At 42.4% G+C, this 27,987-nt stretch overlaps 1 protein-coding gene across 6 annotated transcripts in view; it reads right to left on the minus strand.

Moving 5' to 3' along the window:
* DENND1A (DENN domain containing 1A) overlaps positions 1-27,987 on the minus strand; it is a 541,841-nt gene that overhangs the window by 276,765 nt on the left and 237,089 nt on the right. For all 6 annotated transcript variants that reach the window (XM_012532876.3, XM_033427225.2, XM_033427223.2 and 3 more), the window contains one exon: positions 4,899-4,968. In XM_012532876.3, the coding sequence (XP_012388330.2) occupies positions 4,899-4,968 (70 nt within the window). The remainder of the gene's footprint in view (positions 1-4,898; positions 4,969-27,987) is intronic.

Below are 27,987 nucleotides of genomic sequence, written 5' to 3' on the forward strand. Positions count from 1 at the left end.
GTCCCTTCAGCTATTCCACAGACGCAGGGTATATACCAAGCCGATGGCGGGGATTTAATCTGCAGCTTGTGCACTTGCAGAGAGAGATTTCTGTTTCTCTGCCTTCGCTGCACAGCCCCTGGAAGTCAGCTTTGGTTTTGGTCCCACCTGTGCCTCTGCATGTGGGCTACCCTCAGGCATCTGGTCTTCGCCCAGGTGAGAGGGGGAAAAAGCAGCGGCTGACTGAGGCACACTTGCTTGGCTCAGGCCGTGGAAGGATAAGGCGGCCATAAGTGGGGTGCATGCGCTTCCTCCAATGGGATCCTCTTCTAGTGCCTGCAGGGGCGGGACTGGCAGGAAGTTGCAACAGACTGGGGCGTGCTTGCTCCGGTGGGAGTCCCTCCCAGTTCTTGCAGAGGCAGGGGCTGCCGTGTGGGGAGAGAGTCCGAAGATGGCGGCGCCGCCCATTGTGTGCCACTCAACAATGGCGCCTCGCTTCCAAGGCAGCCCACTCTTCCTCCAGAAGTGCTCCTGGCCGCGGAGCCCCTCACTGCCATCCCCTCAGGTTGTCTCCACACAGCTGAGCTCCTCACTCCAGTCCCTTCCGCCTGTCTCCACGCAGCCAATAGCCGTTCTCACCCTGCGTCCGCTCTCCTAACCCCACGCTTTAGCACTCAGCCCCTGCCTGCCTTGGCCGATTCCTGTCTCAGGCTGGGGCGCCCAGGGCTGATTCCCGAGGAGGCTTTGGTGGGGGCAGCGCTCAGGATCCCGGAGCCTGCGCAGGCAGAGGAGGCCTTGGCTTGAAGCAAGGGCAATCCTGCTCAGATGGGTGACCCTCCCAGTGCCTGTGGAGGCAGGGGCCGATGGGTGGGGAAGGGGGTTGCCCTGGCTGCCCCGCCCTTTGTGCACCACTCAACAATGGCGCCTTGCTTCTACGGTGGCCTGGGCTTCCGCAAACTTGCCCGGTTGTGGAGTTCCTTACTCCCATCCCCTCAGGCTGTCTCTTCACAGACCACAGCTGTTCCCTCCGTGGGTCCGCTCTCCAAACCCCACTTTCCAGCACCCAGCACCCCTCCATACCAGGAGAAACACGACTCAGGCTGGGGTGCGCAGCGCTGCAGCACAGACCACGCACGCACATCTTACTCTCTCCTGCCTTCCACAGACCGGTTGCTGCATTCCCCTCCGATGCCCTGAAGCTCCTTCTCTGTCCCAGCTGATTTACCTCCCTGAGGGGGTCTCTCTGAGTGCAGGAACCTCTCCTCACCTTCAGCTCCCCACCAGGGGTGCTGGTCCCTTTCTGTTTCCCCTTTTCTTTTTTTCTTTCTTTGGTCCTGCCCGGTTGCGTGGGGATTTTTCTGGTCCTTTTAGGTGTCCGAAGTCTTCCACTAGTGTTCAGCAGGTGCTCTGTGAGAACTGCTCCATTTGTAGATGTATTCTTGATGTCCTTATGAGGAGAGGTGAATCTACGTCCTCCTCTTGCGCTATCTTGATTCCTCCCCTCTCTCCATCATGTTTTGAGCACTACATTACTTTTGGCACAAAAAGATATTACAGACTCATACTTTTCCCTGCCTCAGCTCTGGAACTAGACATTTCTTCAGGGAGTCCTGGCTCCTTTTAATAGGAAATGAATTTAGAAACCAAGATTTAGGCACTTTGGTGTGCTCATTGCTACTTGTGTATAGTTGACCCCAGACCCTTTCCGTGGATAGAGACAGGGAATATATCACACACACACACACACACACACACACACACACACACACACACACACACACACACACACCCCTACAATACACAGTTACATCTCTGTTTTCTATATCACATATGTTGAAAGCCATGGGTTCATACCCATGGCTCTAATTCTAATCCAACATGGGAATCATTCTAGTTTCCTCCCTTTACATATTTGTAACAATAATCTAACAAAAGTGAAAAATCCTGCCCCTGTTTTCTTAATATATTTACTTGCTTGTATGTAAGCAATCTTTTTTCACTGCCCCTACCTCCCTCTCCATCGAGATGCCCTCCTTGCCCTGCTCGAACATTGACAGCCAATGCTAGGCCACCAATGTCTGCCTCCCTCCCTCAGACCTCCCACCAATAAAAAATGCCCTCCTCACCCCAAGCTCCAACACCCTAGTGCTGGGCCACTGCTGCTGTCCTCTTCCCCACAGGGCTCCTCTAGATCCCACTGAAGTTCTGATATCTGGTGCCCAGATGATGCCAAGCCACTGACACCACTGTTCCACAAAAATAAATGCCTCACTCCTCAGCCTCCAACACCCTCAGCCAGGTTGCTCTCTGGCTTAGATGCCCTCCTCACCCTCTGCCATCCCTTCCACAGGGATGCCATCATTGCCCTACTCAGGGCCTGATAACCCTGTTGTGTCAGTGAATTAAACAGACACTCTCATAATGTAGCTTAGGCTCAGGCACTCCATGCTGAGCCATCATGGTCACTCCCCACGCCTCCAGCTGAAGCCTACCTACCCTGCCCAACTTTCCCAATGACTTCTGGACTTGGGGAAGGGATTCTGTTTTTTTTAATGAAAGCTCTTTCCTCATGTTCTAATCTGATAACCCACACCTTGCAAACAATTAAGCCAGTTGTAGGCAGACTACCTATCATGTGTGTCGTAATTCCTTTAACCAGAAGAAATTTAATAAAAAGAGTCCTTTGTATAAGGGAAACAGACTTCACTAAAACACATCACTAATCTCAGTCTTTAACACTCCAACAGGCAGGGTCCTTATCTGGGGCAACAGCGCAGAGGATGGATACACCTATTTTACAGGGTAATAATCCTATCTCTCCTATGCATAGTTTGTACCTACCCAATCTTTCCTGTATCCCAAGACATGTTTTCCAAAGTCTAGTAAGTTTTTTTTTTTTTAACTGACTGGAGCTTATATATGAGAGAAAAAAAATGTGAGTTAACTTCCAATTCTAAGACTGTTAAGAGCCTACATGCTATATAATTTTATTTACTAAAGACCTCTTTTAATTTTGAATGAAAAACTGAATGTTTGACAAAAGTGAACTGTGAATCAGCAATCAATGAACAGACCCAAGGTGGCCTCTTAACTCATTCATCAAAGAGTACATCACTTCTTTTAGGACAGAATTCCCTGATATCTAAGCATCCTTTCAGAGTGAGTGTAGTGATCTAGGGAGCCATTTCTATTAGTTATTCCTCCCATTTACTGTGGTCTCTGGAATACATTTGCCAGTAAGTCAATCTAACTTAAAGATTTATCCATTATTCACACAATTTCCACCTTTTCTCCAAAATTAGCATTTCCCAAAGTGTGTTCCAGGAAACACTGGCATCTCAGAATGTTAATACTTGTCATGGAATTAAAAGCATATGGGGCCAAATAAGTTGGGAATATTTGGGTGACACAGATTTCTCCACTGTAGGACTTTTCAGAGCCTATATTACATGAATCTTAAGGAGACAAAGATGAGACACAGCTTTCCCTTTCCCTGACCCAGTATCACTCAACTATAGTAACCCTTTTTTTTTTTTTGCGGTACGCAGGCCTCTCACTGTTGTGGCCTCTCCCGTTGCGGAGCACAGGCTCCGGACGCGCAGGCTCAGCGGCCATGGCTCACGGGCCCAGCCGCTCCGCGGCACGAACCCGTGTCCCCTGCATTGGCAGGCAGACTCTCAACCACTGTGCCACCAGGGAAGCCCTGGTAACCCTTTTTGAGTGGAGCATTTCTTAGAACTAATGTTCTGTAGAAAATATGATGAAAAAAATTCTCTAACAGTTAATAATAATATATCTCTTTAATTAAAAATCTTAGGCCATTTACAAAAAAGGAAAATATAAGAAGTTAGATATATGGACAAATATTCAACTTACTAATAATCAAAGAAATGCAATTAAAACAATGAGAACTGTTCACTTGTCAAGAACACAATGAATTCAACAAATGATACTGGTGAGAGTATGGTGACCTGGGCACTTTTGTACATTGCCAGTAAAGGGTATCTATCTTTTAAGAAAACAGTACAATTCTTTTGGAAAGCAGTTTGGCAAATGTTTTTGAAATGTTTATGTCCACTAACCTTAAAATGGCCCATCTGAAATTCTCTTCTTAAGGAAACATTCCAAAATGAAGAAAATGTTTTATGCTCAAAGATGCTAATAGCTACACTTATAATAGTGAAAAAAAATCCCAAATAATGAAAATTTCCAGTAATAGGAAATGTCTCAGTAAACCAAGGTACATGGTATGCAGCTGTGAAAAAGATTTACAACGTTTTTATTAGCATGGGGGAAATGCTTCTATTATTACGGTACCTAAAAACTGTGGGCGTGAAAAGTCTAAATACAGATCCAGTTGCCCCTTGACGCCCATGGAGGGTACTTCAACATACCATTTCTTCCAAAAGTACAGTGAGGTAGAGCTGAACTTTTAAAGTGATTTTCAGACCCTTAAAAAAATTACTGTAAAAGCACAAGAAAGCCCTACTGAAATGGGAAGTGGGACAGCTGGTTAGGTCACTTGCCAGTTAAGTGTTTTACTCACAAATCCCAGCAATTCAAATTTGTGCCTCAGCAAAATTATTATTTAATACATACGATGAACTTGTGGAGCTGCTTGGGAATGTAAGATGGTGACTATTAACTCCGAATGCGAAGCGTCTATTTATTACTTATTTAATTCAAAAAGTAAAGGAAGAAAACATCCCAAAATGCTAGCAATATTTATTTGGTGGGGGGAGGGGGCGGGGGAGGGACACGTATTAGGAGTGATTTTTCTCTTCCTTCCTACTGCTTTCTGAATTTCCCAAATTTTCTGTAACGGGAATGCATTACTTTTTTAGTAAATGTTTTAGTGAAATACAAGGCATGAAAGTTGAAGTTTAGTTGTTAAAAAGAATAAAATAAAAGGCAAATACCTGTCCTTTTGTCCTGTAATCTGCCAAGATGTTAAGCAGCTTATAAAATACTTCGAACCAGGGGAGATAGCTGGGGGAAGAAGAGGAAACACATGGAATATTAGTACGCAGGTCAAAAATTTTAACCAGGAGCTAATTCAAGATGGTACATTTCGGTTTCTCTCTACATCGTGAAGAGCCTTCCTGTCGTAGGCTGTGCTGGAAACGCAGACTGGTAAAATGTTAATTATTTCTGAGATTTTTAAAAATTGCCTGTGTGAGGCAGAAGATTGAATGTCCATTATAAATTATTCCCATGCCTCAGAGCTAGAACAGGTTCACAGAGAAGAAATTCAAAGCAGACTCTGCAATCAGGAACCATCTCTGAATAGCCCCCCAGGCCCCACACCCACCCCTTCCAGGAAAGCTTCTGTTCAAGTTTCTCATGATTGGACACACACAGCCACACACACACACAGCACTTCCACTGCTGCCATGTGCAAGGTGTCCCAAAGGCCCCATGAGCCTGTAACCACTCATTAAACCTTCTATTACAATGCACCCTTCCCTGTACTTACTGCAGAAAGAGCTCTAACTCTGCACCCCACCCTACCCTCCACCGGGTTCTGACCATCATGTCCCTTAACTCTGATGACAGCCTGGTCCTGACCTTACTCCACCCTCTGTGTGGCTCACAGAATGGTCTTTCTAAAGTGCGAATCTAAGCAGCACATTGAATTAAATTCCTGCAGTGGTGCCCCATCACTATGGGACTTCTTAGGACAGTGTTCAAGGCTCCTCTGTCAGGTCCTTGACTGTGTCTCCGGCTGTCCTCACCCTGCAGCCCCACATACATACTCCTCTCACTGCAGCCACGCTCCGAGGAATGTCCAGGCATCCTCAAGCCTGCCAGAGCTTGCACTGCATACACTCGGCACTTTTCTCCCTCTGACCTTCATGATCTAGTCTAGCTGATTTCTACTCATCCTCCTAACAGTTCCCCACCCCCTCCCCATCCCCACCTCTCATGCCCTAATTCCCTTTTTTCTGTGCTGCCCTGTCACGTGCAAACTCCTGTTAGAACAGTCCACACACCATGTGGCCCTCGATGGCGTGTCTGTCTTCCCAGCAGACTGAGCATGACGAAGAGGAAGGATCACATCTTTCTTTACTTTGTCTTCCTAGGACCAAGCATGGAGCCTAGCAGACCCTCAGTGCTCAGTGTTGATAGAACAAACAAAACCAAAGACTAACAATGAAGGCGCATTGTTGCTATAGAATTATTGTTGAAACATACCCCTACTCCCAAGAAGTTTTTTCACTTAAAATTTAAATGGCTTTGTTCTCCATAAGAAACTTTTCCAAAGCAATATCAAATACTCATGTGGGAAGAGCGTCATACCAAGCGCCTGCCGACCTGCTCACATCTGCCCTGCTGCGCTAACAGTATCCGTTACTGATAGAGTGGAGCACTGACTCCATCCTGCCAAGCAGAGGGAAATCAGCGCCCTGGACAGATTACCAGCTGTACCGTTGAGGGTAATAAATGAAGTGAGAGGCAATAGAGAGGACAGATAAAGCGCACAGTTCTCTGTCATTAACGTCTGTCTGAAGCCAGCACATGCTACTGTAAAATTTAAGTAGCTTATCACAATATACTGATAAGCAACTTAACTTTTCACTTCTATGACAGTATTATCACTTATGTTAATATGTTTCAATCAGCTCTGGCAGCTGCATATTGATTATTAAAGAGCAAATGACTGCTGCCACTTTACACAGCATTTACTTTGGCAAAGTAATGTAAACATTCAAGAGGGATTAGGGAGGAGATAAGTTTCTCCCTTCCTATTCTGTTAAATAAACCTCGGCTGAGTTAAAAGCCATTATAGAAGGAACAATAAATCCCCTCAGAAGAAAACTCCTGCCCAGATTAGAGGACTGGTAGCAAACAAATTCAACCAAGGATTACAAATATCTTTTTTTTTTCCCTGAAAGAAAAAAATACCACTAGTTAAATCCAGCAGGAAGGGGTCGAGGGGAAGCAAGAAGAGAAAATATTTTCTTGTAAGGAAACCATGGCTTCAAGTAAATGAGAGAAAAGCTGAAGTTATTTTAGGAAGTCCTGATCAAGTGACTTGGGACAGGCTTGCTTCTCTGATAATTTAGGACTGTGGTATATAGGAAGCAGTTTTGGCCACTAGGTTCAACTGACCAACATAGTTTGGGCCCAGAACCTCACACCTCCGCGTCCTGCTGGGCTGTGAGGATGCAGGAGGTTGACATGGTACGGCCACCCAGCCCACAGCAGACTGTGCCCAGGTTCTCACACTCAGCCTCGACCTCACCAAATCGATTCTTTTTGGCTACGCTACGCAGAGCCCTCAGCCATGGGCGGTTTTGTAGTTACCCTGGAAATCAGCCATCTCTTTCTTCCTTCAGCCTGACTGGACACAACTGTTCCCCACATGTTGTCCCCTGTGCACTGACAGATGAATATCTAGTGATGGCAGTGTTAAGGTCTTGAAACCAAAACCCAGCTGTCTTCTTCAAAGGATCCCTCTTTTCCCCTGTTGGGAGGCCAGGGTTCACAGCTGAACTTTATCCAGTGGCGTTTCCTGTACTGCTTCATTAGTGCGGACACAACAGCTTCACGCTGCCTGCGAGGGTGCAGGTGAGGATATGGAGACCCTCCACTCCATTTTGTACTTGTCTGTCAGCATGGAGTAAACACTACTTCCCAATCCAGAGACAGGAAACAAACACTCCATTACACTGCTCCTCCCGGGACGGCTAAAGGACGGCGCCTGCTCCACTTGCTACCTTAATGCAACTGCTCGAGTTTGCAATGCAAAGCATCAACATGTGGTGGGCTCAGTCCAAGGCTGGGGCCCAAAATCCCAATCACAAAGGGTCCCTGCACTCAAGATGGCCATGGTCCTACGTGGGAAAAAGACATATACAACAAGGAGTAATAGTTTAGTTGGGGGGTTGGAACTCTTCCCCAAGTGTTTTCTTTAGCGTAGGCTTTTGGATCAAATTATTAAACCAAAATGAGCATTATCATGACCCAATCAGCAGAGCCTTGATGGGAAAAAGCCAAAATGGGAAAAGTCTGCTTCCCAGGCACCGGCCTTGATCCAAGCTTCTCTTGCCAAATCATAGGTCAGGTAACTTTGTCCCAGGGTCTGTCCTTACTCCCTGACCTGACAGTCAAATGAAGAGGCTTTTGTTTTGTGTGAGGCAATATAAATTCTTAAACTTGAGAAGAGCTCAGGCAGCACTCAAGTATTCCTACACACATGACCTCACTAGTGTGGGCTATCACAAGCCTTTGTGTGAAGTGCAGGGGCAGGTCCCAGAGATTGCACATAGAGTCAAATGGCTCACAGTCAAAATCACCTGTAAAATTCCCTTAAGATGATTCCAATGTACAGCAGACTTGGTTTGTATAGAAACAAAGCAGATGGCCCAAGAATGGGGGACCTATTGAATGAAAACTGCCTCTGTTCAAATCTGTCAGCTTGGTGAGCTGCTTATCCTCCAGGTGAACTTAGGAACTGAGTCCAACAGAGGATAGATAGATGACTCACTTTTCTAATCTCACTCCACTGAATGGACTTTCAGTATAATCATTCCCACACATGTACGAGTGACCTGGAATAGTGTGTATATGATGGGATTCCACTCCAGTGTCTTAAGTACTAAAATAGGAAACCATTACAAATTTTAAAAAGCTCTCCCACTTCACTTGCTAATAGTTCAGTTCAAAGCCATTAAATGAGCCCAAGCAAGGTAGAGGGGTGTGTGTGTGTGTGTGTGTGTGTGTGTGTGTGTGTGTGTGTGTGTGTGTGTGTGTGTGTGTGTGTGTGTGTGAGTGAGACAGAGAGAGACAGAGAGAGACAGAGACAGAGACAGAGACAGAGAGAGAGAGAGATGGGGTGCAACGGTGGCAGAAGCGGACCAAGTTGAGAAAGGTGACCACCTGCGAGAAGAGTAGTCGTGAGCAGGACGTCACAGCACAAGCATGGAGAGGACGATATCCCCCAGATGGAACAAACTGGCACAGAGTTTTGGAGCCCAAGTGGGGTGAGGAGGGTTCCCTGGTAAGGGAAAGTCAGGGCTCCAGGAGGATAAGGAGGGTGTCTACACAGGAGGTGGCCTGGCTTGGAGTGTCAGAACTCAAAAGGGGTAAGAAGGGTGTATAAGTAGGGGAAAGGCCTGGCACTGGGTAATGAAAGCATCTATGTCAGTAGAAAGAAGTTGAGTAGAGTAGTATTAGAACCCAAGAGGATTAAAAAAGAGCATCTGGAAGGCAGTCCAGTGTGGGATGCCAGAGCCTAAGTGGACAGGAGGGCTTCCATGAAGGATCGCCAGGCAGAGTTCAAGCAGTTGAGAAGGATGTCTATGGCAGGAGGAGACAGCAGTGACTGCCTTGCCTACAGTCAGAGTTCAAATGGGGTGAGGACGGCAGCCACAGAGGAGGGGGGCTACAAAAGAGGGAGACTGGTTACACACAGGGGAATAGATCAAGACTGATCAAGTAAGTAAATATATAATGAAAACCAAGCTTATTACTATTAGAGAAGAGAGTTACTAATATGAATAGGGAGAAAATAAGAATGAACCCTACCACACTGAACTGGAATTAGATGTAACTATGTGAAATCATGGAGAGAGATAAAAGAAATACAAATGTATGTATGTACATTATTACAGATATTACAGATACACATACAGATACATATATTCTCTAGCTCTAGCCACTGAAGGGCCTGGCATAGACATCCCAATTATAATAAGCACACTTAATGCCCAAATCCTGGCTTCTAAGTACCATTCTCCACTAGAAGGAACCAGGGCTCCTGGAAGAAATGTCTGATTCCAGGGCCAGGGCTGGGAAATACCTTGTGCTAGAAAAAAGGCAGTGCTCAACATATGCTTAGGGCATACCAATGGGACACAAAAGCTAGTATGGATGGGTTCCTACTGACCGTGTCTGTGACAATTTGAGCATCAAAACAAATAAGGATAGAAAGAGATCATTTAATAATAACTAAAATAGGAAATCATGAGTCTATGCTGGAATAAATAAGCAAATTAAAAGTTTGGTAAGGATAGGATGAGGATATTCCTAGTATACCTTTTAATTAAAAAGGGAAAAAGAATGGAGAATCCTAGGAGATATGTCCTCAATCAAGTAGTGGGACAAATTGAAATAGTGTACCACCTGGAAGAATGCAATGAGAAGAACGCAGAATACTATTACATTCCTGCCACAGAGTAGAACTTAATTCCTATGGAAACATCAGATAAACCCAAACTGAAGAAGCTTTTACAAATTAATAGCCTAAGTGTCAAGTTCATAAAAGTCTAGGAGACACTGAGGAGTTATTTCAGAATAAGAAGACTAAAGAGACATGACAACAAAATGCAACATGTGATCCTTAACTATTCCTTTATATACACTCACACTTACACACATACACACAAATGGGAGGTCCAAGTATTACATGGTAGTACTGCATCAAAATTAATACTAATTTTCTGATTTTGATGATTGTAATGTAGCTATGTAAAAAAAGAATCTTTTATAACACATACTAAAGTATTCGAGGGTTACTGGGTATTATTTTGGCAACATCTCCCAAATGGGGCATTTGTATTATACTCACACTTTTCTGTATGTTTGTTATTGTTTCAAAATTAAAAATAAAATGGGGAGGAGAGAATCTAAAGAGTCTCTTCTTCCATAAAAACTACCGTAAGTAGGAACTTCCTTGGTGGTTAAGACTCTGCACTCCCAATGCAGGGGGCCTGGGTTCGATCCCTGGTCAGGGAACTAGATCCCACATGCCACAACAAAGATCCCGCATGCTGCAAAAAAAAAAAAACAACTCGCATGCCGCAAAGAAGATCCCATGTGCCACAACTAAGGCTCAGCGCAGCCAAATAAATAAATAAACAGTAGACCAACTAGAGTATACAGAATAATGACATGAGTTGGGAAAATAAAATTAAAAATTTAAAACCATGGCTATAGGGAGGGGCATGCAATGGCGAGAAGAGCTGGTTGCAACTGTGGGTGGGAGTCAATACGCATCACAGAGAGAAGGTTGGGCTTCAGCTAAGTCTTGAAAGAGGTTGTTCTCTGCCTAAGGGAAGAAGGTTGGAATGGGTGGGGATAAAGAGCATTAGAGGCAGGGAAAACTCATGAGCAAGGGCTTGTAGGCACAAACCACTCGTGCAGTTGGAATAGCCAGAGAGTAGGGTGTGCAGGCTGCAGGAGGACAAAGATGAGGCAGGGGCAGAAGGGCCAGGCTCTGGAGGGGCTCTCATATGCCAAATGCACGGGCCTCCCTTTTATTCTGGAATCGGTGGGGAACCAAAAGGCCAGTTAAAGAGAAGTAACATTCTGAAGATGAGTATTTAGAGCCAGGCAGAAAGTGATTATCTCCCCCTCACCATAGCCCAGTGGGTCATCTCAGCCTTACCAGAACCACTGTCCACTTTGCTACCCTAAAAAGAAAAACTTCGATAATATGATCTAGTTATGGGCTTCCCTGGTGGCGCAGTGGTTGAGAATCCGCCTGCCAATGGAGGGGACACAGGTTCGGTCCCTGGTCTGGGAAGATCCCACATGCCAAGGAGCAACTAAGCCCATGCGCCACAACTACTGGGCCTGCACTCTAGAGCCCGTGAGCCACAACTACTGAAGCCCACGCGCCTAGAGCCTGTGCTCCACAACAAGAGAAGCCACCACAATGAGAAGTCCGCAAGGAAGAGTAGCCCCCGCTTGCCACAACTAGAGAAAGCCCGCGCACAGCAATGAAGACCCAACAAAGCCAAAAAAAAAAAAAAAAAAAAATATATATATATATACACACACACACACACACACACACACACACACATATGATCTAGTTATACACATAATTTGAAAAAGATCAACAAAATGCCCTGGCTGTAGTATGAAAGTGAAATGAAAAAGTATTTTATAACAAAAAGTTTAACATTTAAACACTCAGGCACCATTATATTAGAAGATATAATGAAATAGTACCTCCCTGAGGGCTTGCCACAGATGTGCATCTACTCATGTTTGGAATGATGAGTTTAAAGCTAAGAAGAGTGACATGCAATACAGTCTTTCAACTTTTCTTTGTGATTTCCACTGCCTAAGAAGCCCTTAAAACTTCATTGCAGGTACTCTAAGAGAGGTATCCCTTCTTTTCTTACTTCCTGCCAGCAGATTTTGCCAAGATTCATTGGATGACAAAGCATCCCTTGGCTAAGGCTACTTGGCATATTACCAACCCCCAACCCCCAAATTTAAACAAGCAGAGCAGCATGGGACATCGGGAGAACACAGACTTGAGTCGAATAACCTTGTATGAATCTCAGTTCTGATACTTAGTAGTTGTGACACCTCAGGGAAGCAATCTCTCAAAGACTCAGTTTCCTCTTCTACAAAAAGGTACACACCATCTAACTAATGTAACTGATGTATACAGAGACACCCAACCCCGGGCCTGGAATACTCTTCCTGTCCCTCTCTGCCTAACATTCCTGGTGTCTGCTTCAGAGGTTCCTCCAGGACTCTGTATAGGAATTAATTCATCAGGCCCCGCAGTCACCAGAGCAGACAGGAAATTACAACCTGTTATAAGAGGAAGACACAAATGATATGACCGCTTAAACCAGTAAGTCCCCACTTAGCCCTTCCAGTTTGACTAGCATCTATACCTACTCCTCTGTCAGTGTCTCGTTGGTCAAATGTCTACAATAAAATGCAAATAAAGGACTTCTCTGGTGGCGCAGTGGTTAAGAATCCTCCTGCCAATGCAGGTCGGGACACAGATTCGAGCCCTGGCCCGGGAAGATCCCACATGCCGTGGAGCAACTAAGCCTGTGCGCCCCAACTACTGAGCTGCACTCTACAGCCCACGAGCCACAACTACTGAGCCCGTGTGCCACAACTACTGAAGCCTGTGTGCCTAGAGCCTGTGCTGCACAAGAAAAGCCACGACAATGAGAAGCCCGTGCACCGTAACAAAGACCCAACACAGCCAAAAATATAAATAATAAATAAATTTATTTTAAAAAATGCAAATAAAAGTTCAACCTTTGCAACGATGCAGGATTTCATGAAGCCCTTGTTAGAGATGCTGGACAACCGCTCAGAGCTAAGGAAAAGTGACTGATATATAAAGACCTGGCAGCATTAGACCAGGTAGCAAGAGACGAAGAGAAAAATCAAGAAAAACAAGGGTGGTGGCACATCAAAAGAAAATGAATTCAATATCAAAGGGTTAAGAGAGGCCTTGGGGAAATTGATGACGTCCTCAAAAACTTTTGGAAAAATGACTCCTTTTATGATTATGCTATGGAAGTCAAACATGAAGTGTTATTATGTCTGAAAAATCATACCACCACCGACAAAAAACTCACTTGACTCATTATTCTAAGAATTAATGTGTTGTTGGAATAAAAGCTAGATTTTGTCAAAATGAATTGATTTTCAAAGTTTGTTGCATTTTTTCTAGATAAAAATTCTAAATAACCCCCCCATTTTTACTATAAAATTTTGGTCCCACTTAAATAAATGCATTTTAGTCCCAGCATATGAGGCCGTCCTGGGCTTACCCTATATGAAGACTCACCTCAGTTCTTGACTAGTATCAACTCCATGAGAGCAAGGATCATGACTGTATACTGACTGTTTAATCTCTAGTGTGTGCCTGGCACATGTTAGACATCCACTAAGTCAGAACTTCCCTTGACAGATGTAACTCATCCCTATAGTTTCTACTAAGGCCATTACCACTAGAGCCACAGAGAAACAGTCAACCAACTCTTATTGGGAGGTGGGGCTCCAAATTTAGGAGGCAGCATTTTGGTTAGAAAAATGATCCAGAACCAAAAAAAACTCCTATCAATGGACTGCTGGAGTGACAAATAATTTAAAATAGAGTGAGCAAATAAATATTCTAAGCAGATCAAGAAGTACCCACAAACTTAAGATTTCTTGCTCCTTGTCCATCCCTTCAATGCAAGTAAACCCTGCTATCTACTTTTTTTGTTTCTACTTCAAGTACTATGGGAAGATGTAATATGGGAAAATGTCAAAAACCAAGCTCATTATTGTAGTTTGGCAACTTAATTTTTCAAGCACAGGTGAACCTCTAAAACTGCTCAAGAATCCTCTAATCCGTTAGTGTATCAGGCCCCATGTTCCCACAGAGTCTGCCCTAAACTTACTTTTTCTCCCATCTCTAATCCATCTCTCCTGCTCTTCAGAAGATTTTCTTCTCTCCAAACTTACTGAAGAGAATAGCTCTAACATGAGCTTCCCTTTCTCCTACTCCTACACCTCTCATGCCCTCCCCTTTCCCTCCCAATTGGAGATGGAAAGTGGGAAGACCCTAGTCTCCAACCACACTGCCTTCTATAAGACTCATCTTCTCTCTCATTACACTCAGCCAACAAGCATTCCCATCTTTAAGCCCAACAAAAACCATCCTTGTGTGCTAGTCTACAGTTCTCAAACTACAGCCTTAGCACCAAGGTGCACACATTCCTCCCTATGAGAAAAACATACCACAACCTCCTGAGCTAACCACACTAAACTTCAATGAACATACTCTGGAATTTAAAATTGAGGTGACGTTTACAGTCCAAACATCACACATTTCCAGATCATTCACTTTTCAAATGTTGCAGTCAATCATACATGAAATCACATATTCCTCCATATTTATTAAGCCGCATCCAATATATGCCTGGCACTCTGCAAGGTGCATGGGGAATGAGACCCAGGACCCAGCATTTGGAGAGCTCACTGTCTCATGAAGGAAGCAGACACATTGGCAAATACTGTCGGCAGCGCTGGGTCAGTGCTATGACAGAGGTTCATAGAGGGAACAGAGGAGAGGTTCTGGGAAGTCTTCCCACAGGAAATGACACTTCGCTGATCAACTTTACACAGACTGCAAAGTCAGGAGACCCACTGTTCTGTCACTAGCTGTGGCCTGAACTGTGTTTCTTCTCCCCCACGTGTGAAATGGGGATATACTATCTACACTCACATGGCTGTTGTTAGGGGGAAACATATGCACCCACCATTGAGCCTGGAACAGAATAAACAATGGTTTTCCCTGATGAAATTGTACTCTTTTGCCGTTAAGATTAAAAGTTGGAGGAACCTAAATAAGAAAAAACGAACAATCCCCTTTGGGAGATCAGAGCAAGTCTCACTCAATCTGAGCATTCTGCTTTGCTCACAGTTGCTGATCTCAAATTGTAAATTTATTATGGCATCTGGTTAAGCTCAAGAATCTCTGACTTGTGTCCATAATTAATATCCCATTGTGATACCTATTACATCTATGCAGGAAAATATGTTGTATGCACTGAATGAGCAGAAATATTAATTTGCATTAGGAAAAAAACCAACAAGCTCCCGTAAAACATCTGTGCTTACATAAATCTACCCAAACATACACTTGGATTTGAGTTTGGAAACAAGGCTCTTTTCCGTCTTGATGGGTATTCAATAATTGTTGCTTTTAGACAGCGGATGTGTCGTCTTCTTTTCTATGACAGTATTACTATGATTGAGGGAGATTGCTCAGGAGGAAAGCAAGGAGGCACTTTTCTGTTATCACCAGTGAAGTGTTGGTAACAGAAGATCTGTGGAGTAATGACACCTGCACTGACAATTCAGTGTAATTCTCAGATATTTTCCATCGAGCCCAGAGAGGATGAGCACATAAGCCTTTCATCATTTTCCTAAGAGAGTTTATGATGCAGCCCACCTCCTGTATTCACACACCTGCAAGTTTTTTCCCCATTCAGAGCATCTTATTTTATGGTTTAAATTACTACTGTAATATAATATAATGGGTTAGTGAGGGTCTAACCATGGCCCACCTTACAGAAGCTTTCACAGACTAGAAGAGAAACACATTGTCTCTACTGAAAATGAAAAACACAACAAAAGGAAGAAATGGCTACACAAGAAGTCCTGTCCTACTTTCAGAAGTAAACAACAAAATTAATTATCCCACTGAGACACCATTTGATATTATTCTCATTTCAGAGCTAGGAAGTGGAAGCTAATGGAGAAAAGTGGGAAATTTATCAAGCAATAGGTGCTTTGAACTATTATTCTTTAAAACAACTCTATGAGATGAACTATCATTCCATTTTACAGATGAGAAAACTGAGTCTCAGAGAAGTGAAGTAACTTACCTAGGACAGCACAGTTACTAAAAGCACAGCTCAGACACAAAACTAGTCCAATGTGATTTCTATCCTACTCACTCCATACAACACAGTAACAGTTGTACAACCTGATCAAGTACAATAGTCAATCCTGAGATTAGGATTTAAAATCCTTACCTTGCAGTTCTTACTGTAATGCCCTGATAAAATGAAAGCTTGCCTCCAAAGGTCCCTCAGCTCGATGCGTTCTGAGCAATCCAACTTTGGCTGCCTCCCAACAGTTCAGCATGTTTTCTTACTTTGCCAGCTCCAGGGACACTAGTCATGTGTCAGCTCTTTATTGCTTTAGGAATTAGCGTACATGTTATATTCGGAAACACAAATATAAATAGCTCAATTTAAAATGTTTTAATCAAGCATGGCAAAAGAGATATTTTAAGTTTCCAGTGCTGCGTGTCAAAACCCAATGCCTCTGCTACCTTAGAGGTGTATTTTTAAGAACTTATCTAAAAAAACAATGGCCTGTGTCATAGATTCTTAAACAGACTGTTGCCTTTTTTAAAATTTAAAGCATAAAGCTTTAAATGTATGCTTATGGTGACAATTAAGGAAATGCTAGATTAGACAGGGCATCAGTTTTCCATGAATAGCACTCATTTAAGTTCATTTCCACCCCAGATCTCTGCAGATCTCTGTTACGTCATTCAATCACAAATCTCTCTATAAAAGTGTCTGGCTGTCTCTTAAAACCATTTACGCTCTATGCTTCAGTGCCTTTCCTTGGCAACTTTTTCCATATGCTTAACTTCTTTCAGGAAAGCAGTTCTGTCTCAATTCACAGGACAGCACACCAATCAACACAAGCAAGCAGGCAGGTAAAGAAAGGAAAAAGGAGAGACGGGCACATAGAGAGAAGGTAGAATATAAATGTAGCTGGTCCAATAAAAGTAATGTTTTAGAAGGCAAAGAGTTTTAGGCCAAAAGAAAACTAACCAACCACCTACCCCCAAGCAATCAGAGAGCCCTGAACTTGAATTTATAACCCAAACACCCTGTACCATATGCAACTTGAGACACAACTGGTAGCACTACTGGGGATTTATGACTTATGACTTGTTCATATTTAATTTGTAACCAAACACTTCCCCTTCCTCTTTGCTACCTTAGAACTCTTGATTAACTCTTGTTTTCACAGGTCAGAGGTTAAATAAAGGAAGGGAAGCATTCTGGGGTGAGAATGCCCAGAGCACCACATCCAAGAGCGACCTGTGCAAGGAACATTAAAATAAGTGATAAGACTAGAGATTGTTCAAGACAGCTGATGTTCAAAGACTCCTTTGGGTACAAAGCAGGATCTTGCGACTAGAGAGCTGGCAAGAAAGGTGGACAGGAAACTGCTCTCAAGTTACCTTTCGTGACAGAGCAACTCTCTCACCAAGAGGTTTCTCCCAAAATGTTTTTGGAAATGAGACTGAGGTTTTAAGGGAAGGTAAAACAGGAATTTGTATAAGCCAAACAACCCTTCTCCTCGCTTCATTCTGCCACAGGCGTCTGTCTTGCCCAGCAGATTCTCCTACTCCAAAGAAAACCTCCATGGCTAACACAAGGGAAGCAGATTTCTTGTACACACAGAGGCACAGCTACCCTGCTGAACAGGGTATATATAATCTGTCCAACTGTAAGATCCACCTCGTACCAAGTACCTTTACCACTCATCATGTACCAAACTGATTAAAAAAAAGAATAGTAGAGACCACCACTTATTCTGGAATACCAAATGCCAGGAGCTTTACATGCATTTGTTTATTTACTCCTCATAGTAGTTTATTACGTAGGTACCATTACATCCCCAGATAACATATGAGGAAACTGAAGCACAGAAAAAGTAAGTAACTTGCTCAGACTCACACAGCCACAGAGTAGATCAGGGCTGGATCCAGGTCTATGTGGCTTGCTATACCAGTAGGTACTTTTCTGAAAAAAATCTTCCTCAGGGAACAGTATCACTGAAGTACACACTAGACAGCGCATACACTTTACATGTGATCAGGTGTTTTCAAATTGTCAAAATGGGACAATGCTCATTTGTTTCATAGCTAGCTCTCGTTTGTTCGTTCGTTCGTTCCTTCTTTCCTTCATTCATTCATTGCCTAATATAAGCCAGGCACTGGACAGAGAGTCAAGGCATAGCTTCCACTAAAGTAGGTCCCTGATTTAAATTTGTATGTGAAACCATTATGGCATTAGGAATGATCTGATAGAGGCAACAAAAACAAAACTTGGAAAATGTGGGAAGCAATGGCTGGGCCTCTGTGCAAGGAGCTAAGGCATGCTTTTCTCTGCACCATAATCACAGAACACAGCCAGAGCCTGGAGCAGTTTCCTCAGCTGAGCCCTTCAACAGGATGGAGGAACCCAATCCTGAGCAACCTGAGAAGGTGGGCGTCCACTACTGGGTGATCAGATTTGAAACATAAAGTGCCGTTAGTCACTCTCTGTTGTTTCCCTGATAAAAAATCCTGCCCCTCGGCCACTCCTTAGTTTTAAAACAATCTTTGTGCTTATGGCTTATGTTTTATTATAATCCAGGAGGAGTCCGTAATGCTAAAAAAGTCTAAAATTGGTGTTATTAACTCTCTTAAAGTATGGTAGGTTAGAGGAAGGTCAAGTGTTTGGTTAAACAAGTCATAAGTCAGCAGTCCCCAGCAGCACCACCAGTTGTGTGTCTCCCTCAAAAGAAACCCTAAAAACTAATTTTTAGAAAAAGGAAGCTTGGCCAGCAAAGCTGGCAGAAACAGGTTTCTCTGACATAAATTCTTAAACTCATATAATATGAAAGACAGCAGGAAAATTATCTTTCAGTAACCATTAAAAGCAGAATATGGGGACTTCCCTGGTGGCACAGTGGTTAAGAATCCGCCTGCCAATGCAGGGGACACGGGTTCGAGCCCTGGTCCGGGAAGATCCCACATGCCACAGAGCAACTAAGCCCGTGAGCCACAACTACTGAGCCTGTGCTCTAGAGCCCATGCTCTGCAACAAGAGAAGCCACTGCAATGAGAAGCCTGTGCACCACAACAAAGAGTAGCCCCCGCTCACCACAACTAGAGAAAGCCCACGCACAGCAACGAAGACCCAACGCAGCCAAAGATTAATTAATTTTTTTAAAAAAGCAGAAAATGAAGGTTAAAAAAAACGTATGCAGGAATTATTTTTACTTTATTTCCACCAGCATTAAATGCTGTAACAATTTTTTGGTACTATATTGTAAATGGAAGTTCTTTACCATGTGTATAATAGCGAAACATATGTACTCACATCTAAGTATGTACTAAGAGAATGGCTAAATAAATTATGATAAATCCAGGCAACAGAAAATTAGGGTTTAGAATATTTTTAGTAATACTATAGGAAAATGCCCATGAAATAATATAAAGTTGACTCAACTGTGCAGGTTCATTTATACATGAATTTTTTCCAGTAAATACAGTACCTGTATTTTCATTTTACAGATCTTTAACTAACTGAAGGGAAAAGTTTGCATTCAATTACTGATCATAGTATGTGGAATCAAAGAACTAGGGTTTGAACCCTGCTTCTATCCAAACTGTTTCAGCTTCCTGCCCTTGGGTGAGTCTGTTATCATTTCCTCTGTTTTTGAGGCAGTATGTGGAGCTTCAACTTGCGATGGGGGTTGCACCCCTAACCCCATGTTGTTCAAGGGTCAAATGTAGATTGAAAAGAAGCAATGTTCGCAATTATGTATCACATGCAATCATACACTCATAGAAAGATTAGAAGATGAAAAATTAATAGTGGTTATCTCTAGGTTGTGGGATTACAGATAATCTTTGTTTCCTTCTACATTCTTCTCTACATTTTCTAAGGCTTATGTATTGAGCATGCAATGCCTTAAAAATTAGAAAAAGGTTGTGTTGCATTTTAAGTACTGCATCTTATTCATGGTTGCAAATACTTGGAACCAAGCTAAATGTACAATAATAGTTCACAAATTTGGACTATCAAAATAATGGAATATTTGTTAAAACTTTCAGGTGTAAAATTTATTTTTTTTAAAGTTTGATATTATTAGAAAAAATCACAAGCTTATAATTATAAGCATAAAATTTTATTTTTTATTTGTTTTTTATTGAAGTATAGTTAATATACAATATAAGTTCCAGGTGTACAATATAGTGATTCACAGCTTTTTAAGGTTATGCTCCATTTATAGTTGTTATAAAGTACTGGCTATATTCCCTGTGTTGTACAATATATCCTTGTAGTTTTGTATATAATAGTTTGTACCTCTTAATCCTCTATCCCTATACTGCCCCTCCCCCCTTGGAATATTATATATTCATTAAAATCAGACTACAGAAAAGTATTTCAACATAGAAAAATATTTACTATATATTTAGATATAAAAGCAGGCTCTATAATATATATAGATGATTTTTCATTTTGTGTGTTTTCCTTTATTTTCCAAACTTTCTACAATAAATATGCATTATTTTTATGCACTTTTAAGTTTAAAAAAAAGCAACATGCATGATCCTCCCTGCCTACCAACTTCCAAGTCATCTTGTTTGGTGGCAGGGAGGTGGATTGGATAGGGAGAGCAGAATCGAAAGCCTATCCTCTTGTTTCCTTAAGTGTGCTTAATAACTGTGATGACTCAGTTCCCAAAGAGGTTCTCTAGCTGAAATGGACGTTTGCACTCTTTAACAAACTGATCACACCAGTCTCATGCTCTTTCCACTGCACCACGCTTAACATGGATCTCAGCTCCAGGGAGGGGTGGTTGGTTAATAAGGGTTTCAGTGACCTTCCTCACTGTGGGAGCAGTCAGCCTCCATAAACCCTGGTGGATCTCAGAAAGGAGACACACTCACTTGTGCAAGGCCACCCTAAGTTGAGAGGGGGAAGAAAAAAGGCTCAGAGTCTTTTTTATCCCTGTTAGATTTTGAGGCCAAATCCTCAAGGCTGGATGGTTCATATAAACATTTAGCAGGCATCAATACACACCAGCCTGTGCTAGACAGCCAGGATAAATACATGAGCGAAACACAGCACTGTCTGTCCTCAAGGAACCTAGGTCTCTCAGGGTAAGACAAACATGGAAACGGTTAATCTCAATGCAATGTGAGGCTGCTGTGATACAACGAGGCATTGACAGCTGTGGGAATACTGAGGAAAAGTGTCTCAACCAGACCGGGGTATTAGCTAAATGAGGAAGAGTAGTTAGATGAAAGAAAAGTGCACTTCCATCTGGAGGGGACAAAATATTCCAGAGGCATAGAGACAATGGACTACAAATGGCTTGGGGTGGTTGGTTTCCACTTAAAGGTAAGGGCAAGATGTTTCTCTGTGTGATTTTGGGGCGGGGGGGAGGTTCTGTTGGGGGTGCAGATGGAATTCTTGGCAGAAGAAGCTGAGACTAGAGAAATCCAAAAAGACCGGCTTGTGAGGAGTTTTATGTGCAAGACTAGGGAGTTTAGCTCTTTTCCTAAAAGCAAAGAAGAGTTTTAAGCAGAGGAGGGATCTGATCAGCTTTGTCTTTTTAGAAGCACACTTTAATGGCAGAGTGGGAGGTGAACTGAAAGGGGAAGTCTGGAAGCAGATAAACTCAAAGGTTCTAAGACCCAGGTAGCTGGCAAAGTCCTCTAGGAAGAAGGTTCTAATAGTGAAGGCTTATGCCAATGCTCTTTTAATCACTTAAAGAGACTACTGAATGCAATTAAAAAGAGCGTTTGGCTCCAAGAGAAGAACTAAAAAATGAGTTCCTATTAGGCAAAGGCTGGCCTGAAGAGCGAGACTCTTGCAGAAGCAGCATCCACTGTGTGATATGGTAGGAGAGGAGGATAGCCCGGAGCAACAGGTGTGCTTCCCCAACCTATCAGAGGGCTCCCCCTGAGCTGTGACTTCATCTCTCCAAGCCCACTTTCCTCTGCCAAAGGGCAATACTTCCTATTTACCTAACAAGGCCATTGGTATGGAACGAATTAGGCAACTTAATACAAATTTAATAATAACTTTCTAATACAAATAATACAGAGTGCCCATCAGAGTTCACAGACCATACCAGGCACTCACAAACAGGCGGCTTCTGTTATGATTGTTAGGTAGGAGATGTCTACCTGCTCTCTCAGGAGAACGAGTGGTTCTAAGCCATATTTTGGATTATTTTAAATGCCTTTAAAATGCTGAGCACCACAAGCATATGTATATTCCTTACAATTACTTTTCACACTGTATTTGTCATAAAAGAGGGAACTAGGGTCAATAGAAATTTTATTAATATTTATCCACTTGAAATACTACTCAGCCATGAAAAAGAATGAAATTTTGCCACTTGCAGCAACGTGGACGGACATGGAAGTCATTATGCTAAGTGAAATAAGTCAGACAGAGAAAGACAAATACTGTGTGATCTCACTTCCCTGTGGAATCTAAACAATACAACAAACTAGTGAACATAACAAAAAAGAAGTAGACTCACAGATACAGAGAACAAACCAGTGGTCACCACTGGGGAGAGGGAAGGGAGGGCAATAACGGGAGAGGGGATTAAGAGGTGCAAATTACTAGGTATAAAGTAAGCTACAAGGACATACTGTACAACATGGGGAATATAACTATAAATGGAGTATAACCTTTAAAATTGTGAATCACTATATTGTATACCTATAAATTATATAGTATTATACAGCAACTATACTTCAATAAAAATACACTATCCCTCCCCCCCAAAAAAGGAAAAAAATATTTATCCACTTGATACAAGATGATTTCATTTCAAAGACAGAATGAAAACAAAGGAAAAAAGATAGGGATCATAAATGTGTCACCAGTATTTTTCCAATCATTCCTCAATGAATGACTCTTCTCAAGATAACACTGTAAATAGTTCCTTAGGCTTTCCTGACTGAAGGAATATTACGTATTGTTCTTGACTAATTAAATAAGACTTAAGCCTAGAAGATTTAGTATGCTATAATGATATAAAAGACAGCAACAGTAATAAGACTCTAAGAGCTGTCGTTAAACATATGGACGTTAATATTTTTACCTTTCACAAATGTTTGAACTTAACTTCTATTCTAAAATAGAGCAACTTCAGTTAATTTAAAGATCAGTTCTCCACATTGAACCATTCACAGGATGAAAATATCTAGTCCCTCAGCTATGGCAGGCAGTGACCCAGCAGTTAAAGGGCATTATCTCTACTCCCCATCTCTACTCCTTACCTGAGCTACATGACATGGGGAATCTTCAGCTATAACTAATAGATGAAGAAATGGAGGCTCAAAGATGTACAGCGACTTGCTCAAGATCATCAAGCTAGTAAAGCAGCGGTCAGGATTTGAAGTAAGGTCTTCTGGTTCCACAGCTCATGGTCCTTTTTCTTTTTCATAAACCAACTTCAAATTATAATTTACATACAATAAAGCCCACCCATTCTATGTGTACATTTAGAGGAGTTCTTTTTTTTCCCCCCCCCGTACGCGGGCCTCTCCCTGTTGTGGCCTCTCCCGTCGTGGAGCACAGGCTCCATACGCGCAGGCTCAGCGGCCATGGCTCACGGGCCCACCCGCCCCACGACACGCGGGATCCTCCCGGGCCGGGGCACGAACCCGCGTCCCCTGCATCAGCAGGCGGACTCTCAACCACTGCGCCACCAGGGAAGCCCTAGAGTTGTTTTGATAACCATATACGTCTGTTTAACCACCACCACAATCAGTATATACAACATTTCCAGGACCCCAAAATGCTCCCTTGTACCCCCATCAATCCCCTCACCCGCTGCAGGGTGTCTACCACACTATACTGAGATCACCTCTTTACCACCTGTTTTCCCCACCATCACCATTTTAAAATTTACTTCCTTTTAACATCAATTAAAATTCACTCTGTTGGTTGTATAGTTCTATGAATTTTGACAAACGCACACAGTTGTGTAACTGCCACAGACAATCAAGACACAGAACACCTCTATCCCACACCACCCAATTTGCTTATGCTGCCCTTTTGTAGTCAACACTTCCCCACTCCCAGCACCTGATCTGTTTCCTATTCCTATAATTGTGCCTTTTTCAGAATGCCATATAAATGAAGTAATACAGTATGTAGCCACTATCATGATCTATCATGGCTTCTGTCATGACTTTTAAGTCACACTGTATATTTTAGCCTTTTCCCCACTGCTGACCCATGAAAGACAAATTTTTATAGTGACATATTCCCATGGACATTCCGATATATCACAACACCAAGGCACTAGCTATTGCTCTGCCCCAAGTGAGGAAATGTTACAGGAATACCTTCAGTCCACCTAATGCATTGAAACAGTATGTTATTTACCAACTTCATTAGCTATGTTATTTAATACTAATAAATTAAGTAAGACACATCTCACATGTGAATGAAAGAAACTAATCTGTCTACACTGGGGTTGTAGTACATCCTACCTCTGTAGCACCATGCTTTCTCCTATAGCTATGAAACCATGCCCAGCCTGGAGGTCTGACCATAATACTATGGGTAGTGCCAAGGGTTTGCTCCATGACCAGAAAAAGCAGAACCCAAGCTCTCTGCCACCTGCCCAACCAGATGAGGCAAAGGGGGTGTGAGAGCAGCCAGTTGCTCTAAACTGTTCAACCTTCTCATTTTGTAGCAGAAGGAAGGGAAGTCCAGAGAGTGGAAGGGATTTACCCAGAGCCACCCATTTGCAGAATCAAAAGGGTATCTCAACAAACCCAGAATGTTGTCCTCACTGAATGGATTAGCAATCCCTCAGTATTACTCTCTCGTTTCTTTTTCTGCTATACTTTCTACCAACTAGGGTGCAAAAGAACATGGCTTCTCTTGTGTGAGAGAATCTAGTGTAGTTGCGGTCTTCAATATCTGGAATTGTCCTGAAACATCAAAATTTCAATCGGATTCCACAGAGAAGTCCCACAGTCTCTTACTAACCAGGATTTGAAATAATGTCTGTTTAGCTCCAAACCTGATGATCTTTCTGTCTACTGTATATTTTGATATCTGTTCTGACACACATCTGGTTTTAGTATTCTATGGCTCATATGGACATCAAAAATGTATTGACTGTGAGGCCCTTTGCTGGGTCCTGGGGCTAACAGGTGAATCAGATGTAGTTTCTAGTTTTGAGGAGCTCAGTGTCTAGAGGGGAAATAAGACACATAAATCAACAAGGGTAATTACTGAGATAAGTGCTATGAGAGAAGTGTGCATAGGCACCGATTATCTGTCACACGAGCTTGCGTGCGTGCGTGTACACACACACACACACACACACACATACACACACACAGAGCAGATGACCAGCCCCATCATATGTGACAGAATTTCTTTAAATCCTAACAGAGCTTAATAATTCTAAAATCAAATAGAAATGGTCACATTAGAAGAAACTTTATTTTACAGAGAACAGTTGAACAAAGGCTACTGGAGCTCAGGATCCAATAGTGATCGCCCAACAGGGCCACTTGATTTTTATGAACAATTTTCTTCTTCCTTTTCCTGTTAATACAGAAAAACTGGCACCTTTGTCTGGGTCCAGAATGTAAAATCAGGAAATAAAATGGCAAGTCTTACAACTGTGAACTTCAATCAGTTCATTACAAACCAAAGGGACATATTTGAATGCATGTTGCTACATTCATTTACCTATTCTGCCAAGCCATTCAATTACACGATTTCAGATTTTGTATAAAAAATACAGCCGTGTTTCTTTCAAAAGCTGGTATTTAGAGAAAAGTGATTAGAACAGCATGCTATGATACGTTAATACAGTGGTTTCATTTAATGGACAATGGCAGTTTCTGAAAGGCTCCCTGTACTTTAAATTATTACACTTAGAATTCATGACTACAACGTGTCTCAACTTTTTTCTTACTGCTGTACAATACACTCCATTGCCACTGTGAATGCAAAAAACCCCACATTATCAGAAGAGTTTTATTAGCATTTATAATCTTAACGAAAGTCATTTTTAAGGGTGGGGGGTGGGTATAGTGGGTTGTGAACACTGAGGAGGATAAGGCGTCATAATTGAGAAAGAGTTGAAAAAAGGGAGAAGAAAAGCTAGAGCAGGAGAAAAATCTTAAACCAAAATTTAACTTCTCCTTGGAGAGAGAGGGCACAAAAGAGACGGAGTTTATTCTAACCAGAAGCAGCTGTTGCTGTTCGAATTAGGAAGCATTCCTAATGAATCAGCAGTTCTTATAATAAATATACTCCCCTTTGAAATGTGAGGATTCGCTATGAGAATTTCTTTTGATATATTTTTTACACGAACTCATTAGACGGAGAAGAGGCAAGGATCGAGTATGTTCCTTTCTAAATTATGACGGAGATCTTATCCATATCATATCCTCCCAAGGTTAGTTAGGTGGGGCACAGGAAAATAAAAAACACAAATTTAAAACAGTTTCTACTGACCAGCACCCTGTTGTGACTCACTCCAAACAAACCTTGTAAGATGCTATGTTAACAGCACGCCTTACAAAATACCTGCTACTACACTAACTTAACAAGTGCCAGTTAAAGTTTAAAATGAAATCAGAGCTATACAAACAATGAAAGAGGCATGTCTTTTGCATTCATTAAAAGGAATCCCCAAATTCCATCATAGTGAAGAGCTGCTTGCAGAGTATATCCTGTTCCCCAGATATCCCTCTTGGCATTTTAAGAAGAGAAAAGGAAAAAAATTATGCATATTTATAAATATGTACACATACATATTTATTTCACCTCCACCTAGGTTCCATATTACTTTTTTTTTCTTGCATTTAAAAACAGCCATTTTAACAGAGGTTTCTCCAAGCAAAACTCACTGTGTTCCTATCAATACAGACAGAAAATTTAAAGGGACATCTTCCCATTAGCAGAGGTGAGAGAAACTGGATGGACATTATTCTACCCACCAGTTTTCTCCAACTTTTAATCTATCAGTCTTCCTCCTCTTCTTCGACGGTGGGTTTCCAGGATTCTTGGAGCCTCAGTACTCAGTATAAAAACCAAGAGCCACCGGAGTTGTAGAGTGACACAAGGAATAACGGAGAGATTATTAAAGCTGCTTCGTCTTTCTCCCCTAACACCAATGGTACTTAAGCCTTAAACTTGGAAATGAAAATGAAAGGACATTCTAAACATAAACACCATCTTTAGGCTGCTTAAAAACAACCCTTTCACAAACTTAGGCATGACTTCCTATCTCGGGTCACTTGTGCTCTCAACAACAGGTTAACAGAACGCAACGGATAGGTAGACCTGCAGAAAACAGAAATTAAGGACCAAGATGATTTAACTCTATCATTACCAAGTCCTACAGAAGAGGTGGAACTCAGTAACTCCTTAGAGGAAAGAAGACTTGAATCACATGAGTGGGAGTGGTAGATTACCCTGCTTCTTCTGCAGAATCAAAGCCCTAATAAGGATGAATCCAGGGAACAAACCGAGGAGTTTTGAGAAAAGATCCCTTTGTTAAAAGATCACTGTGCACGCATGCTACATTCTAAGTAATTAGAACAGGGGGGCTCAGAAAGGCTCAGATCACTTGATAAATGTTAAATATTTGAACCCAAGTCCCTCCAAAGCCACAAGACCTTGTTGCCTCCCTAGTGACTTCTAAATCACAGAGAAGAGTCTGTCCACTGGGCTACACTACCTCTTTAGAACATTTCACTTGGCCATAAACTTAGTGGCCTTCTCTGGGGCGGAGAAAACAAGGTAGAGAGAGAGGGGTTAAGTGACTTGACCAACATTACGTAATTCCATTTTAAAGTGGGACTAAATGTCCTAGGGGGCAGACTACTAAAAATTATTCCCCCTTTGTTTTCCAAAACGAGTAACCACCAGA

Source organism: Orcinus orca, chromosome 6, assembly GCF_937001465.1.
Source record: "Orcinus orca chromosome 6, mOrcOrc1.1, whole genome shotgun sequence".
Lineage (NCBI taxonomy): Eukaryota > Metazoa > Chordata > Mammalia > Artiodactyla > Delphinidae > Orcinus > Orcinus orca.